This window comes from Apteryx rowi, unplaced genomic scaffold, assembly GCF_003343035.1.
Source record: "Apteryx rowi isolate R43461 unplaced genomic scaffold, aptRow1 scaffold_877, whole genome shotgun sequence".
Classification (NCBI taxonomy): Eukaryota; Metazoa; Chordata; class Aves; order Apterygiformes; family Apterygidae; genus Apteryx; species Apteryx rowi.
Window position 1 is genome coordinate 59,119 of NW_020451179.1, and position 15,084 is coordinate 74,202.

A 15,084-nucleotide genomic window follows, 5' to 3' on the forward strand; every position below is an offset into this window, starting at 1 on the left:
AGGGAGTTTAGCTGTCCAAAGCTCCCTTTTTTATTTAGTGGAGATCTTAGGAATCTACTGAAAATGATTCAGCTCAGTCCACTGGCTGTAGAGACTGTTTAGAGTAATTATTCTCCTAATTTGGGCACCTACTTTTGGATGGAGTGGATCTGAGCCTCAAGGGCTTAATAAAACAATATTAAAATAAGCACCCCTTCCCCTTAAGGCCTGTGGAAGTTCTTCACTTGGATCCTACTAGGAAATTTATAGTCAGAGCATGGAGGACCAGCTTCCAGAGTGCTTATATTTCCATGGTAAACAAGAAAGTAAATCCTTTTCTTTAGAGAGTATTCAAAACCAACCTTTGGATTGTTGTAAACTTTAAAGAATCCCAAAAGACATAGACACAACCATTTTCCTTTGCAGATATTCTGTAATAAACAAATGACCAAACAAGCTAGGGGAAATTTATCATGAACTGCACTGTCAAAAAAGAATATCTTTAAGTTTAGTTATACTTTAGCAACTAGAGTTTTTCTCTCCATATTAAATTAATAAACTACATTAACCATAAAATTATCCGCAAAGGTCTTTGCAAATTTTGCTCTCCTCCAAGATATTTTTAAAGTATTTTGGAGTCTTTTAAAATAATCTTGAATAGTAACAGAAGACAAAAGGATATATAGCAGCTGTTGAAATAATTTTTGCATTGAATTAAATGTTCCTCTGTGCTGCTATATATGCCCCAATGATGAATTCTGAAGAAAATCACGTTAACTCCATAATATTAAAACACTGATCAGTAGATTGTGTGTTGCTCTCCCCCCTGTTCATTTTCTATTCAGGATGTAGAAAGATAGGAATAGCAGTTACTGTCATTATGTTCTACAAATGAAAGTGTAAGAGCTAGGCAGTGTTATGTCTGTGCTCAAAGTGTTGCACAGGCATTGAATGACAGTTTTTCACAACAGTCTTGTGAGCTAGATAGATAAGATTTAGCTTAGTGAGGCGAGTGGCCCAGAGCTACAAGGGCATTTCAGTGGCAAAGAGCAATTATAGTAGGAGACAACTGGAGAAAAAATTAGAAAGGGCCTCTGACCTGATGTATGACATTAGCATGATCCCTGCTTATCATCAATCAGATGAAATATTAACTCCCATTTTTCTTTTTTCTATTCTGCCTAAATACGATGAATCCATGTACAGCACAAATTAATTGGCATAGTAGCTTATTGACTCTCCTAGAGGATGTGTTCATTTATCTTTTTTAATGCTCTTCACTGACAGATAATACTAGGCTGTTATGAGTCACGGTGCAAAATGTGGAAGAGAAGACAAGACTGTGCCAGTAAAGTCTTTTAAAGCATTTTCTGTACCCTGAAGAGTTTTGAGGTGCCTTTCTTTTGCGTCTAGATGCTTTGTGTGAGAAAGAAGTATAACAAATATGAAGGAGATTTGTTGAATCAAGCATAGCAGAGGGAGGCTGTAATTATACCCCTGTAATGATTTCTACTGTGAAATAGACCTAGAGGGGTCGCAGTTAGCAATGAAGGGAAAAGCAATATTGCTCCCATGGAAGGAAACAGGATGATTTGGAAAAGTTCTTGGAATAGTTTGGAAGAATGGGAACAGTAAAGAGTTTGGCATTGTTAGGATTTCACCTTCTACTAGTAGATCAGTTTAAAATACATAGAAGTACTTCATTACACGGGGTTAGTGATCATTTGAAATCAGTTGCCATAGAAGTGTACCTAGAAGAGCATCAGCAAGTTCAGAAAAAGGGATTAGATAAATTCGTTGCTCAAGCAACCCTAGTCTTGTGGTTGTGGTTGCTGGAGGAGTACTGGGTGAATTTACTGCAGAGTGGCCAGGCTTGCAAGCTCCATCCAGGTATCATCTCTTTCTGCCATTGCTGGGCACAGAAAACTGTGTTAGACCGCTGTTCTGTGCGGGGCATTTCTTATGTTCTGAAATTAGTTTGCACAAGAGCATGAGAACTGTTATTCTATTGGCTTCATATCCCAAAATATAACTAGTGTTCTTCTTTACTAGGCTGTCAGGAATTCTTTTTTAAGAATTGATGATTTCCTCGTCGTGTTGTCAGCCCCATTGTTTCCATTTGCCTCCATGTCTCCTGGGAATGAGATACTTCGACCAGTCCTGGAGTTAGGATTTCTACAAAGGAATGCAGGATGATAACCCCTTGGGAGCTACTGTCAGATTTTAGGGAATGGAATAATGGAGCTGATCTTAGGTCTCCTATAGTGATAGTGGGCTATGAGACTGTCAGTTCTTCCTGCTGCCTCTCTTCTGCTTTGCTACTTTCATGGGGAAATACAGAACTCAAAGAAATGACAGCATGTCTTTGCTGAGGAGGAAGAACCTGTCAGGCCCTCATCTCTTCTCTGAAAGGTTTGTGCAGTGCCCAAACAATCTTTGCTCTTTTCTTCATCCCAAAGGCCTGCCTAAATTCCTCCCACAGAACCCAGATAGGTGCATGATTCAGGTCAGCATTTGACAGTTATTTGGTGTTGTCAGGTTCTGCAAGCGGTGTCTGTCAGAGGTGAATAGGAGCGGTGTGGATTGCTTTTGGACCTGTAGCTACAGATTGTCTGCACACTAGATCAGAATGTGCTGCAGCAAAGGTCTATCTAAATATTTATGGGTGCAATCAAAAGGATTAGAAAGCAAGGTATTTTCTTTAAAGCTTAGATTCAGCAGAACCTGAGGCCAGCAGAGAAATAATAGAGTATATCAAGGTATCACTGTTCTTGATCAGTCTCAAGAGTCCAAAGCAAACCTAGAGAACTAAAAGCAGTCAGTTCTGAGGAAATCCCTCTCAGATTTATCATGTGCCATGCTTTTCAGATGCTGTATGGTTTTCAGAACTTCTAAGGTGTTGGAGATCCTTCCACTAGCCAAGGGTACTGGTGGAATTCCACATACCCAGAGATGATTTTGAATCCCTTATGGAAGGGTTAGCATAAGAAATATTCACAGCTGGTACATGACTGTGAAAGATGAGTGACTTTGGGTGTAGTCAAATCCTGCATGCATCAAGTACTGGGGGGAAGAGCAGGACAGTAGCTATCAATTCAGGGGTTTGGCTCTCTTTAATTCAGAAAGGCTGGCGTTTCCCTCCTGCTCTTCCCTAAATGCTTCCATAATGTTCTCTTCTACCCTTCATGGCCAGCACTTTTCATTGGGTAGAGGAAGAGGCAACAATATAAATAAATAAAAATGTATATACATAAAAAATATCTGACAGACATTTATGTTTTTAACTGCTAAAAGAAACTCGACATTTTGGATTAGCCACTATTTATTTAAGGGAGAAATAGTTTTCTCGTCTCATCCAGACCAAGGGTGAGTGCTGCCACATGAAGTGCAGTGCAACCTCACTGGGATACAAGGCCCAGCAGGGTAAACTGAACAGACATTTTAAGAGGGATGTGCAGGTAGGGAGGGGAGGAGAACAGCTGATTTCCTGTGGGCCAGAAATGATTTTGTGGCTGCTTCTTGGTAATAGGGTTTTATAGTTTTATCTATCTTGTGATAGCAATCTGATTTCCTATTACTTAGCAATTTCAAGATGGACTGAGATCCAGCAGCTAGAGCATACATGGGTTCTGTTCCCTGCTCTGCCACTGGTATGTTAGGTGTCACTGAGAAAGTCACTGAACTGTGGGTTGTTTTCAAACCTTACATAAGTGAATGAAGTCCCATTGACTGAAATTAAATTTTCTTCAGTTGATTTGGCCTCTATTTCTGCATTTATTGGCCTTCAAAATAAATAAGTGCCTGCCTCTCAGGATTTGTCTAGCCTAAAAATGGGCTTTTAGGCTCATAGTAGTAAAAATCAACTGGGAGCACACATGCTGAATATTTACTTTTCTATGTAGAGTATTCGTGTAGACATTACCCAGTCTAGGTTGAAGTTGTTCAAGCAGTAGGTCTTCTGCCCTTTTCCTGGAGGACACTGTTCTATACTCTGATAGTTCTCACTGTAAGGAAGGGTTTTCTGATCATTAAGCCTGAAATTTTATCCTTTTCATAGTTTCATTCTGCAGTGTTTATTTCTTATGTGGTTTTTACACCCTTCCTAAACTAGAATGCAGTACCTGTATTACCTCCAATTCTCTCATTTAATCTTTGTTTTTCCTCAGTCATACTTAACTGATTTTCCTTTTCTCTCTCCTCAAAAACCATTTTCCTGAATCAAAGTTGTTGCTTCTTCCTGATGTCCCTTTAGTTTCCTTGTCATTTTCTGATGTTAGGGGTGCCCCTGGTTCATCTGTACTTGGTGTTCTAGGTCTTTTTTAGGGGCAGTAGAGGAGAGACAGCAAGGCCACTGCAGTGAAGCTCCTCGTTTTAATTACAACTCTTCCCTCCCCTACATTAGTCAAGTTATTAAGTCATTTCTTCTCTGTCTTGCCTTAGACATTTGTCTTTCTCATTAGCTACACTCGACTGGCATCCCTGAAGTGTTTATAATGCTCTGCACAAAGATCACCTAAAGAAACAAAACATAGTGTTTTTCACATAACATACTTACTACCATAGTATTTCTCTGGCAGGCTGGTAGCTGGGTGGATGGGCCCAAAAATACCTTGCTTACCAAAATTATTGTGCTGGGTTGATCCAATCCAGTGCTGGATTAAGCTCCATGCTTCTCCAGGGACTGTGAAGCCAGGCTTTGATGTCAGGTTCTTAACAGTGTTTTTGTTTTGTTTTGTTTATTTGTTTTTTACTTAAGACAATAAATTTGGGTTTGGGTTCTTTTCCTGGCTGTGATACAGACTGCCTTGAAAAATGCTCATCTATAATTTGCTTCCTTATCTGTAAGCATATTTATGGAAATAATGCTGTCCAGCTTTGAAAGTGTCATACGGCCAGATATTTGTAGGGATGAAAGCCTACATCTGAAAAGCAGTTACTTCTAGGGTGAAGTATGTCAGCAGTGCAGATATGTATTGCCATAAATGGCAAGAACTCTCCTGTCATGGATACTGCGCTGAAGAGTCCTGAACAGGCAAAGTACAATTATGAGAGACAGAATTTGGAAAGCCTACAAGGGTTTTGGAATGGAGACCTTCCAAGGGACTTTGCCAAAGCTTCAAAGGCCATTCAGTAAGAATTCAGCTTATATTGTGAGTTAGTTTAACATTGACCTGGGGAACCCCATTGCCACTGATGCCATGGATGTCTCTGTGTTTACTGGCAGTGTACAAAATAATTGGGACCGAAGGCCAAGGTGGGGGCATGTAGGAAAGCACTAATATGATTCATACTGGGTCTGTGCTACTCTCTCTTCATCTGTAGCTCAGAAGTTGTAAATGATGGGGCAGCTGTATAAAAACAGCCAATTCTATGTTATTGTGACCTGATTTCTGTTTCCACCTTCTGTCTTAACCAGCACTTTTGTGTGAAGATCTCTCTGCTTTGACTTGGGAAAGGACTGAAACACCCCAAGCAGCCTGTGAACATTTGAAGGGAGTGGGGTGTGCTTTTTGGAGATGGTGGAATTCACAGATAATCTTCATGGATTCTAATGCTGCCATCAGTGCAAGAAGAGTGGCAGGAATGGATTGCCTGTGGATGGTCTGCTTCTTTCATCTAGTCACCTCTCTGGAAGGTAAGAGCAGATCTTATATAATGTATCAACTTTCCAAACATCTTCTGTAGAGAAAAAGACTTATTCTCTAGTATGCTTATACTAGTCTATATGGGCTTTAAGAAATGTCATTCTGTTTAATGGTTGCTCACTGTCTCATGAGATATGAAAGATATTAGTATTATTTCTAGTGGGACAGGCAACCGCTTATATGAAGAACTTGTCCCATTAATGAGCATTTATACTGGCTATCTCAGAAGTAAGACAGTCTTGGAGAATAAACCTTTTGCTTCTGACAATAAGGTGCTTCTTTATGCTTTGTATGTATCGATACTTGTGTTCCTGTTCTTGTACCACATTTGTTTTGTGAAACAGTCTCTGAAGGTTTATGCTGTTCTACACGGTTGCATCCAGTGGGCTGAAATCAGGAATTTTTGCCTCTGCCATCTGAACCACTTGCCCCATATGAAGGGAATGCTTTGCATGAACAAGAAGTGGCAGTTTGTGCTGAGCCAGCAGAGGAGAGGAGGGAGAGAATAATGAAGACAGAGTAGAGAAAAGATGGGCAGGGAAGAAGAGAGGCCAAGAAAAGGGGAGAAGGAAGAACAGGTAGTAGGACAGAGAGCAATGAGTGCAGGAGTGGTAAGAGGGGAGGTATGGGAGAGAATCAGAGAACGGTAGAGGTATTGTAAACAACCCTCTTGTTTGTTCCAAGAAATATCCTTGCAGCCACATGTGCTCACTGAACTGCACTGCTTTGTGATGAATGCTCATCTCTCATACGTGAAAGCCTCTGAAAAGCAGAGGAGGAAAGAGGAGGAACCGGAGGGGGTCAGAGAAGGAAAGACCTGGAGGGAGGGAAAGGAGAACAGTGGGAGTGGGGAGATCTGGAGAAAAAGAGGATAGAGACTGGAAAGAAAAAATATCTTTTTATTTATTTATTTATTTTCAATAATTGAGAGGAAAGACCACTGTTAAAACATCCCTTATCTTAATAGGAAGGGAATAGAGTGTGTGTATGTGTGTGTGTGTGTTGGGGGGGGGGGGCAGTTGGAGAGAAGATAATCAATGGGAGGAGATTTGTTATGTATTTATTATGTGTTTCTTATGAAATGGTAATAAAAGCCCCAAGAAGGGGAAGGAAGCATGTCTCTGTACTGGGATCCAAGGCTGAGTCACCAGGCCTTGCCATTCAGGATTTATCATGGAGGAAGAGGTTGCTTGTAGAGTCTTCAGGCCATAGGCTTCCTGGGTTCATGGAAATTGCTGAAAGTGGATATCATTGTAGCCCCTTGGTTAACAGGGGACAAGCAAGTGTTATATTTTTTTTTTTCTGCCTTTTAGTTTGTGTCATTTCATTGGGAGTATAGCATGCAAGGTTATAATTGAAATTCTTAAATCTCTGCAACTCTACTTATTGAAGAATTTTAAATGGTTTTACAAAATACTGCAAGTGTTTTTATGCCTCGGTGTAACTGATGGAGAAACTGAGATAGAGAAAGGAAGGAAAATGTCCATGCTCTCCAACTACAAAATAAATCAATTCCTGGAGAAACTGACATTTTCAAAATTCAGTGATCACTCCTTTAAGTTTGTAGTGATGAAAGAATTTGAAGAACACTACATGTTACAACTTCACAGATCGCATGCTTGAGTCGCTTGAATTAGAATGGGAAAGTGAAATTCTGCCTACAAAGCAAAAGGTACAAGTGCCTGTGAGCTGCTGAATTGGGTTGGGGGTCAGATCCTTGCACTGCGACAGTACTGCATGGTCCTAAGATAGCACTCCAAATCTAATTTGCATTTCAGAGAGATGTGTTTTTGTTGTGGTCAGAAGGCAAGGAAAAATTCTTCATTAGGAGAAGGAAAGGAAGTCTGCTGATAATTTTGTGAAAAGCTTAGCTTTGCTACAGACTTACCCATAAGGGAGAAAATAGGCCAATGGTGGTTTTGTTGATTCATGATTCTGTACAATAGAAGCTTGAAACTTCAGATTTCAGATTTAAGTTGAAAAAATATAAGGAATATCAAGTTTGATCTTTGTTTTCTGGGAGGTTTCTTAGAAGTCTTAGATGGTGCCTATAATATATCTCACCTCTGACTGGAGAGGATTGACTCAATGGGAAAAGTCAGTCAGGATAATTTTTCTTGCAAGTGTTTCACAGGCATTTGAATTTGATTTGAACAGTCTGAATGTAAATCACTTTTTCTCTCAAACTGAAGTTTTTTGGTTTTTTTTTAATTTTCTAGAAGTGGAAAAACTACTAGATAAAATACTGGTAAAACTTTCATGTAAATGGTTAAGAAATGAAAGGAGGTGCAGTGGGGGGGAATAGTGAAAATCTGCAAAGCATATTTCTATGCATTATAAAGACAGAAAATACTTCCTATGCAGAATACTTTTTAAGTGAGGTGAAGGCAGTACCCTTTTACAGGACGTAGTGGGAGTTTAAACCCCTTTGTGACTCAGAAGTAAGGAAGTTCTTGTAGGCAGTTTAAAATGAACCCTAGGGTTTAGGGGGATTTTTTTATGCATAAAAAAGAATCATTAGGCTGAACTGATTTGATACAGATCTAGTATTTGCATGCACTGATTTCACTAGGAATGAGCATGTCATCCAAAATTTTCCAGGTAAAATTTTTAGACTAGAGAAAAACCTGCATGGGAAGAATGAGGTAAAACTGTTTTGGAAACAGAACACATTGGTAACCTTGTTATTTTGACTTTATAAAAGGAAGCAATGTTGCACAGCACTTCTCACTAAAACTGCATTGCCCAAGTTTATGACTTTCTTCAAGGGTTTTTAAGGTTTTAGTTTGGGGGATATTATTTTTGAGCTACATGCTGGGTAAAAAGATATGTTTTCCTGTTTTTGAAAAACACAGAAGGAAAGGCACAGAATTTTAATTTCTGTAAGTAGCTAAATATATATGTTATTACTGTTTAGAGTTTGACATTAAAGATTTTTGCTAAGTTAACCTTACTCAGTGTAAAAGATAGGGAAGCATAGAATTTAAGAAAGCCTGAAGGGCTACAGGCAAAATAGCTGAAAAAAAGTCATAGCTTGCTAATAAAATACCTCTTATTAAGGCACAGCATTAAATTCTCCTGTGCAATATTGATTTTGGTTTGACTGACTTATAAATGTTTACAGTTGCAGACACAAGCCAAATTCATTTTGCTGAGCTCGTTAAATATATGCCAAAGTAATGATGTGTTCTGCATGTCTAAGTGACTACAGTTGTTTTACAGCAAACTGTCCAACCTGCAGAATGGCTGGACAGCCTTTTTAAGTATCTTCAGGAAGTTGAAGATACGGTGGAAAGGATAATTCTGCTGCTTTAGTAGCACGTTTTCCCATTAAAATGGCTCCTTGGCAAAGGGGATTATGCAGAGAAAAGGTTGTGAGGTCAGACAGTTTTATTTTAATTTTTCCCCTACCTCTTCTGTTAACTGGTTGATCATCTTGGGTGACTGAAAATAATTTTTTGATTGCTGGAGTTGGCTTGGAAAGTGGAGGAAAACTGTGTATTTTTTTCTTGAAGGTAATCTTCAGAGTCAAACATGCCATTACCTTTTGTTTTGTTACATACAAATAAAGTTGGAAATGTATATTACTTTTCTTCAAGGAAAAAGAAATAAAATTAACTTTTTACTTCCCTTGCTTGTGATTCACATGAGTTATTAAAATCCTAGCAAAGTTTTTCTGTTATTTTCTGCTGGCTTCTTTTCTGATGCTACCCTTCATGCCAAAATCTTTGCTGCATGCTTGCAGAGCCCAGGGTAGAGGAACCTCCAGGAGTAGACAGGTGGGAGATGGATGGGACTGGGCTGGATGGACAGCTTGTTTGGAAGGGGAGAAGAGTCCAGGTTATTCCAGATGTCCGTCTCAGCAGCTGCACTTGATTTGTTTTCTCCCATAATAGATTACTTGGTAGTTCCTGTGCTAGGATATCACTGTTCCCAGGTATATGTCATAGCTCAATAATGAAACTGTTCAAGAGCTGCAGGATAGCTCTCACTGCTTGGAGGACAATAGAGGGCTAGTCAGGATGCTACTAAAACTGTTTATATTCAAAGCTAATTAAAGCTTCAGAGTAAAGGAAAAGCTTCTCAGTTAAGTTTTACATTCTTAAAGTATGCAACATCTGGGACTATATGCTGCAGTAAAACTGGGCAGACCCCAGCTGACATTTTTGCTGTTTATAAAGCAAAAAATAAGCAGAAAAACATAAATAAACTTTAAAAATCACATCATACGGTCATCAGAAGCAACCAGTTTGACAGTAGTGGAATTACGCAGATGGGTAAGTTCTAGACTTAATAGCGGGTGTTTGCACAATGAAGCCCTTAAGCAGGGAAAGAAAATATGTTGTATTACTAGAAAAGTTGTATGTAATCACTTAATTAGGTTATATATGCAAAGTTGAAACTAAGCATTTATTATCAAATTTTGTTATTTCCTGATTTCTCCTGCCTTAACTCAGCATTTCCTGAAGGATTTAAAAGAATCAATGCAGCACTTAAATCCTGTCAGTTTCCTAAGAGCTTTAACAAAAGAATAGGGAAGGCAAAGAGAAAAATGGATAGTAATTCACAAAGCTTAAAAGCTCTGCTACATTGCAAATAGCTGTACCATTCCATATCCTCAACCAGTTGGCTGACATTACTGTCTTTGACAGATGGTATGTAACTCCTGATTGGAGTGTGATAATTTCTCCATGCCAATGACAACTTTGATGTTCTGATAGCGTCAGCATTTTGCTCTGACATAGCAAATAGTTAGAAATTATACCTCATGGAACTCACTAAATAGATGTCCCATTGCCTCCAAATTGCTTTCTTGTTAATTGCCTGTGAGTACAGACCTGATGCAGGAACATTCATTACAGGAATGACTTAGCAATATTTTAAAGATCTATCTTTTATTTTAAATCAGATTCATTTGTCTCATGTGGGTTGGGTTTGTATATGTTCTCTTGCATAAGGAGGCATATTTTATACCTCAAGCTTGTTTTGTCATATCAGATCATAGCTGAACTATAAAAAGACATTTGTTACATAATTAAACAGCGATCTTTATATAGAGTAAATATACTCTATATTTTTTTTTATTTTTTGGAGGGGAGGGAGGATTTTGAACTATACACAGCTACATTGGCTTGTTTTTTACTTGTTTAATTAACTCATTCTTGAAAAATAAAATATTTGTTACAACTGCATATGTCACTAGGCATTGATCTATTTATTTATTTCACCATGATGCTGTTCAGTTTTGGGAGAATTCTAGTGTGTTTAAGGCTTCCCAAAGGTTTCTCTGTATTCTGTCTCCAAGTGATAGCCCGCATTTATATAATTATATTTGGTAGGTTATATGATAAAAGGCTTGTCTCCACGCACTCAAAGGAGCACAGAGAACCAATGACAGGCATGGGAACCTGAATCAGAGGAATGAGCACTGTGACCTGGATTCTCCCAGAGCTATCACAGGACAGTGATAGGTCACATTTTCTGGGAATGAAACTCATAAAGATGAGTCAATGAGAAATCCTCTCTGGAGCACCTTTCAGACTGAGAGGAGTTACTGCCAACAGGGTTACAGAACTTATGGGATTCAGGGAAGAGCATTTGGGGATTGTCTAAAACTCTCTATGGGTTGTTTAGGGGATGAACAATAGGCAGGGAAAGGGAGGGATCAAAGTGGTTTGGGGAGGAACAAGGGTAGGAAAATAAGGGGATAAGTGGATAAAAGGGGCCGGTTGCCTGTAACCAGGTTGCAGGTCAGTATGCTTGTCTGGCTGTCACGCTGTCATGCTATGAAGGTTCGATAGCAACGACTGAGACAGTAATATAATAATAATAAAAAAGATGTTTATTTCCTCRCACAAGTTCTTGGATTAGTAACATCCATTAAAATAATGCGATTACTAATTTAGGAAGGATAACCTGAAACCGTCGATTACTGCGTTATTAATGGGAAGGACTGCTTATCCCTACTTGAAAGCTTTCTTGTTCACTCTCCTAGTGAGAGGGCTCTCAACCTCGAGGAGTTACCTTAACCCAGCGTCCCAGGAAAAGGGGAGGGGGGGGATACTCACGGTCCAGCCGGAGAGGATGATCAGGTCACGTTCCCGTCCCTGCTCAAACTCTCCTAGCTCCCAAGTCTCTTTTTACACGGCTGGGGCTCTGGGCAAACACTGCTTTTGCTGACTTTTAGCAAGTTTCGCAATCACAGGACTGTCTGTTTGTCTGCTTGGGAGGACCCTGCTAGCGAGGCAAGACCACAACACCTCCGTATTGCTTCTTCCCTCCCTGGGGGTCCGTGCAGATTCCAGGTGGCAGACCTCTTCAGTCTTGTTAATGCTGCCATTCTGCAGCCTTGCGCATATCAATCCTTGCGCATATCGGTTGGTAGACGACTTTAGTCCTGTTAAGTCCTCTGTTCAGCAGCTTTGTGCACGTCAGCTCTTGTGCTATCAGTTCTTCTGCGTATCAATTGACAAACTTCAGTCCTGTTAACTCTTCACTCGCCCGTCACTGGCAATGCATTGTGCCCAAACAGTGTAGTCTGTCCTGTCTTATTAAACTCCATTTCCTAGCCATTTTCCAGCCCTCTGGGTGAGGGTGCTCTGTATTATGTGTGTGCATGGAAGTCTGAGTGTCTGCCACTGGAGACGTACCACAAGTCATAGGGGCTCATGTGTCTGTGGTGCCAGCAACAGGAGAGACAAGAATGGATGAAGATCAGGTGCCAGCAATGGGAGTTGGACATTGGGATGTAGGGCCTGTGTGTCTCTGGTGCCAGCAACTGGAGCGAGTGAGAGTGCATATGTCAGTGTGTGATTGCTAGCAAGTATCGAGTCAGACTAAGCTGGTGAGCAGGATAAGTGGCTTGGGAAGCTAGGTAGAGACCAGAGGGTCTGTGAGCTGGCTGTTGGAGGGACCAGGAGGTTCAAGCCAGCTGCTAGGGAAACTGGGTGTCCTGGGGGTCAGCTGAGAGAACTGTTGGTATGTATGTGTGTCTGTTACTGAGGCAGTTGGAGGAGTCAGCTACTGAGGGGGCCAGGAAGTCAAGGCCAACTCCTGGGTAGACTGCAAGGTCTGGGAGTTGACTGAGAGACCCATTTGTATACGTGTATCTCTCTGCAACTGGAAGCAAAACAATCCAAGGTCCAGCTACTGGGTAGACTGAGAGTCTAAGGCCAGTTACTGGAGGAATCCATATTGTGTATAAATGCATATGTATTTCTTACTAACAGACCTTCATCCTGATCAGCCAGAGAGGGAAACATGATGAGGCCATTGGTGCTCTTTGTGTTTGCATGACTGGTGAGTGTTTCTGTCCATGCTGATCCATTTGGCTGACTGTATGTGTTTGTGTGTGTATTGTATACAGGTGTTTGTGTGTGTGCCTATTGAGAATATACACCCAGCCTCACTACTGGTTGGACCTGGGGGTATGGAGCAGCAGCAGCCTTGCTTCTGTTGGGCTCCTGGATTCGGCAACCCCTAACAATATTATCACACAAGCTCAGAGAATGTTTTGTCTTAGAGGGCAGGCTCAGTCTTCCCCCTTGTGCACGCTCAAGGAATGGTTGTACAAGGCAGAGTAAGCCCAGTAATATTTCAGTTCTTTTCAGGCATTCTTTTAAGCCAGAGGATTTTGCTGCTCAGGGCATTCAGCTGCATAGCAAAGCAAGCTCTCTGAAAGTTACCTTTGACCCTTGTGCCCCTTGCAAAGACCCTGTCTTCCAATGTACATATGTACTTGTAGATATTCAAAATTCAAATGGGCAAGGACTTGAGCAACCTACTGTAATTTGGCCTTGCTTTGAGAGGAGTGTTGGACCAGATGATCTCTAAGCCTCCCTTCCAGCGATTTGGTCATTGTTAGCACCAGCTTCTAATCCCACAGATAAAGAGATTCTTTCTTCATCTTCTCAGGATCAGCTTTCTTCTAGGTGGCTGTAGTTTGCGTAGCCATGGGTTGTATGTTTTCCCCTTACACTGCTCCACTGAAGTGTGGGCTGATGCTGAGGACAAGTTTTCTTCAATACAGAAAGCTGGTAGGCTGTCTCTGCCTTCATAGAGGTTGCCCCAGGATCAGTCATCCTTGGACAAATTGTCATCATGTCGTACCCAGGGAAACATTCTGCCCATAACAGAGGCAAACAGAGGCACTAAAGTGTCTTGCTGAAAGTATGGTGTAACCAAAATCTGAAAATTATTAACATGTCTATCCTGGACAGCCTGGTCTTACAGTGGTAACTTCCAACCTCTGTCTAGTTGAGCCCTGTGTTGACATCATAGTACAGTTAAGTCCAAGAGACTGGTTCATGGCATGACCATAGAATGGTACCAATATAAGTCTTCGGCATTTTTTTGTCCCTCTTTGATTTGAAAGAACAGGTTCATTGTGAAATGAGAGTGTAGTCAATTCTGAATGTGTTTAAGGTAGAGTGTAAATAATCCATTTAACTCACTGCTGTACGAGATCTTGTAGAATAATTTAGGAAGCAAAATAGGGGAGAATTTCTCATCAGCTTTTTTTTTTTCTGATTTGAACTAAAATAGAAATCTTAAGAAAATGGAATCTCATTGTTCAAAAATGTAAGATTAAAATAGGAGTCAAGGAAGGATTTTCATCATTTCATCTCTTTAAAGCCTCCAGATTGCTCAGATATCCTGATTATTCCTCAGTTTTAAGCCAGGGTGGAATATTGCTTGGCTGATGCTCTGAGGTCACCTGGTAAAGTGTTGTCTCTAGCAGTATCATGGACAGTCCTAGTCTGGGTCTGATCTAATCTCCATATCCTTGATTCTGAGCAAGACTGAAAGGGTGTAGTCCATTTTTCTTCCAGGCTAGCAAATTCAGCTGTAGAGACCATTGCTCTCTGCACTAAAGAGCAGCAGAATTCAGAATGGTCTGGCCTGTTGGGGCCCTTGCGGTGCTTCAGAACAATAATCTATATGAGAGAGTATGGAACTAACGCTGTTTAGGATTAATTTGCTTCAGAACAATAATCTATATGAGAGAGTGTGGAACTGACGCTGTTTAGGATTRATTGCTTRGCACAACTTGCTTAGCATTAGTAGCTAAATTTGCTGAACCTTAGGCCTCAGGCTATAGCCACTGCTACGTGCTTTAAAGTAGTCCACCAAGGACACTGGTGCAGCTGGAAATGATACATCCTGAGAAAGTACAGATAAACTAGCAGAAGCCAGTGGGAACCAAGGTTAAGGGTAWGAYAGCTTTGCTAAACAAGYAGCAAGGTACAAGGCATGACCGCTGCGTGCGTGATCGGTGCCATGATTGGCTACCTGTGACATAATCTGTATGAACCACCAATCAAGGGTCAAGGCGCCGCATGCCTGTACCTATAAGATGGGCAAATTGCTGAATAAAGTTGGAATTGAATCTGCATTCTGTGACTGCGTCTGATTCTTTCCCGTCACTCCCGCAGGCCGCGACACTGGCCCAGTGCACTGA

General features: G+C 40.6%; 1 protein-coding gene across 4 annotated transcripts in view; it reads left to right on the forward strand.

Annotated features, from left to right (window-relative positions):
• The window catches only part of LOC112977883 (ephrin type-B receptor 5), an 83,207-nt gene that overhangs the window by 11,049 nt on the left and 57,074 nt on the right, over positions 1-15,084 (forward strand). For 3 of the 4 annotated variants that reach the window (XR_003257678.1, XM_026090738.1, XM_026090740.1), the window contains exon 2: positions 5,396-5,614. Coding sequence is in view for 3 of the 4 variants with exons in the window: in XM_026090738.1 (XP_025946523.1) it covers positions 5,521-5,614 (94 nt within the window). In the remaining variant the exon portion in view is untranslated. Of the gene's footprint in view, positions 1-5,395; positions 5,615-12,907; positions 12,924-15,084 lie in introns of those variants that run through there. The other variant, XM_026090739.1, reaches the window with a different exon arrangement.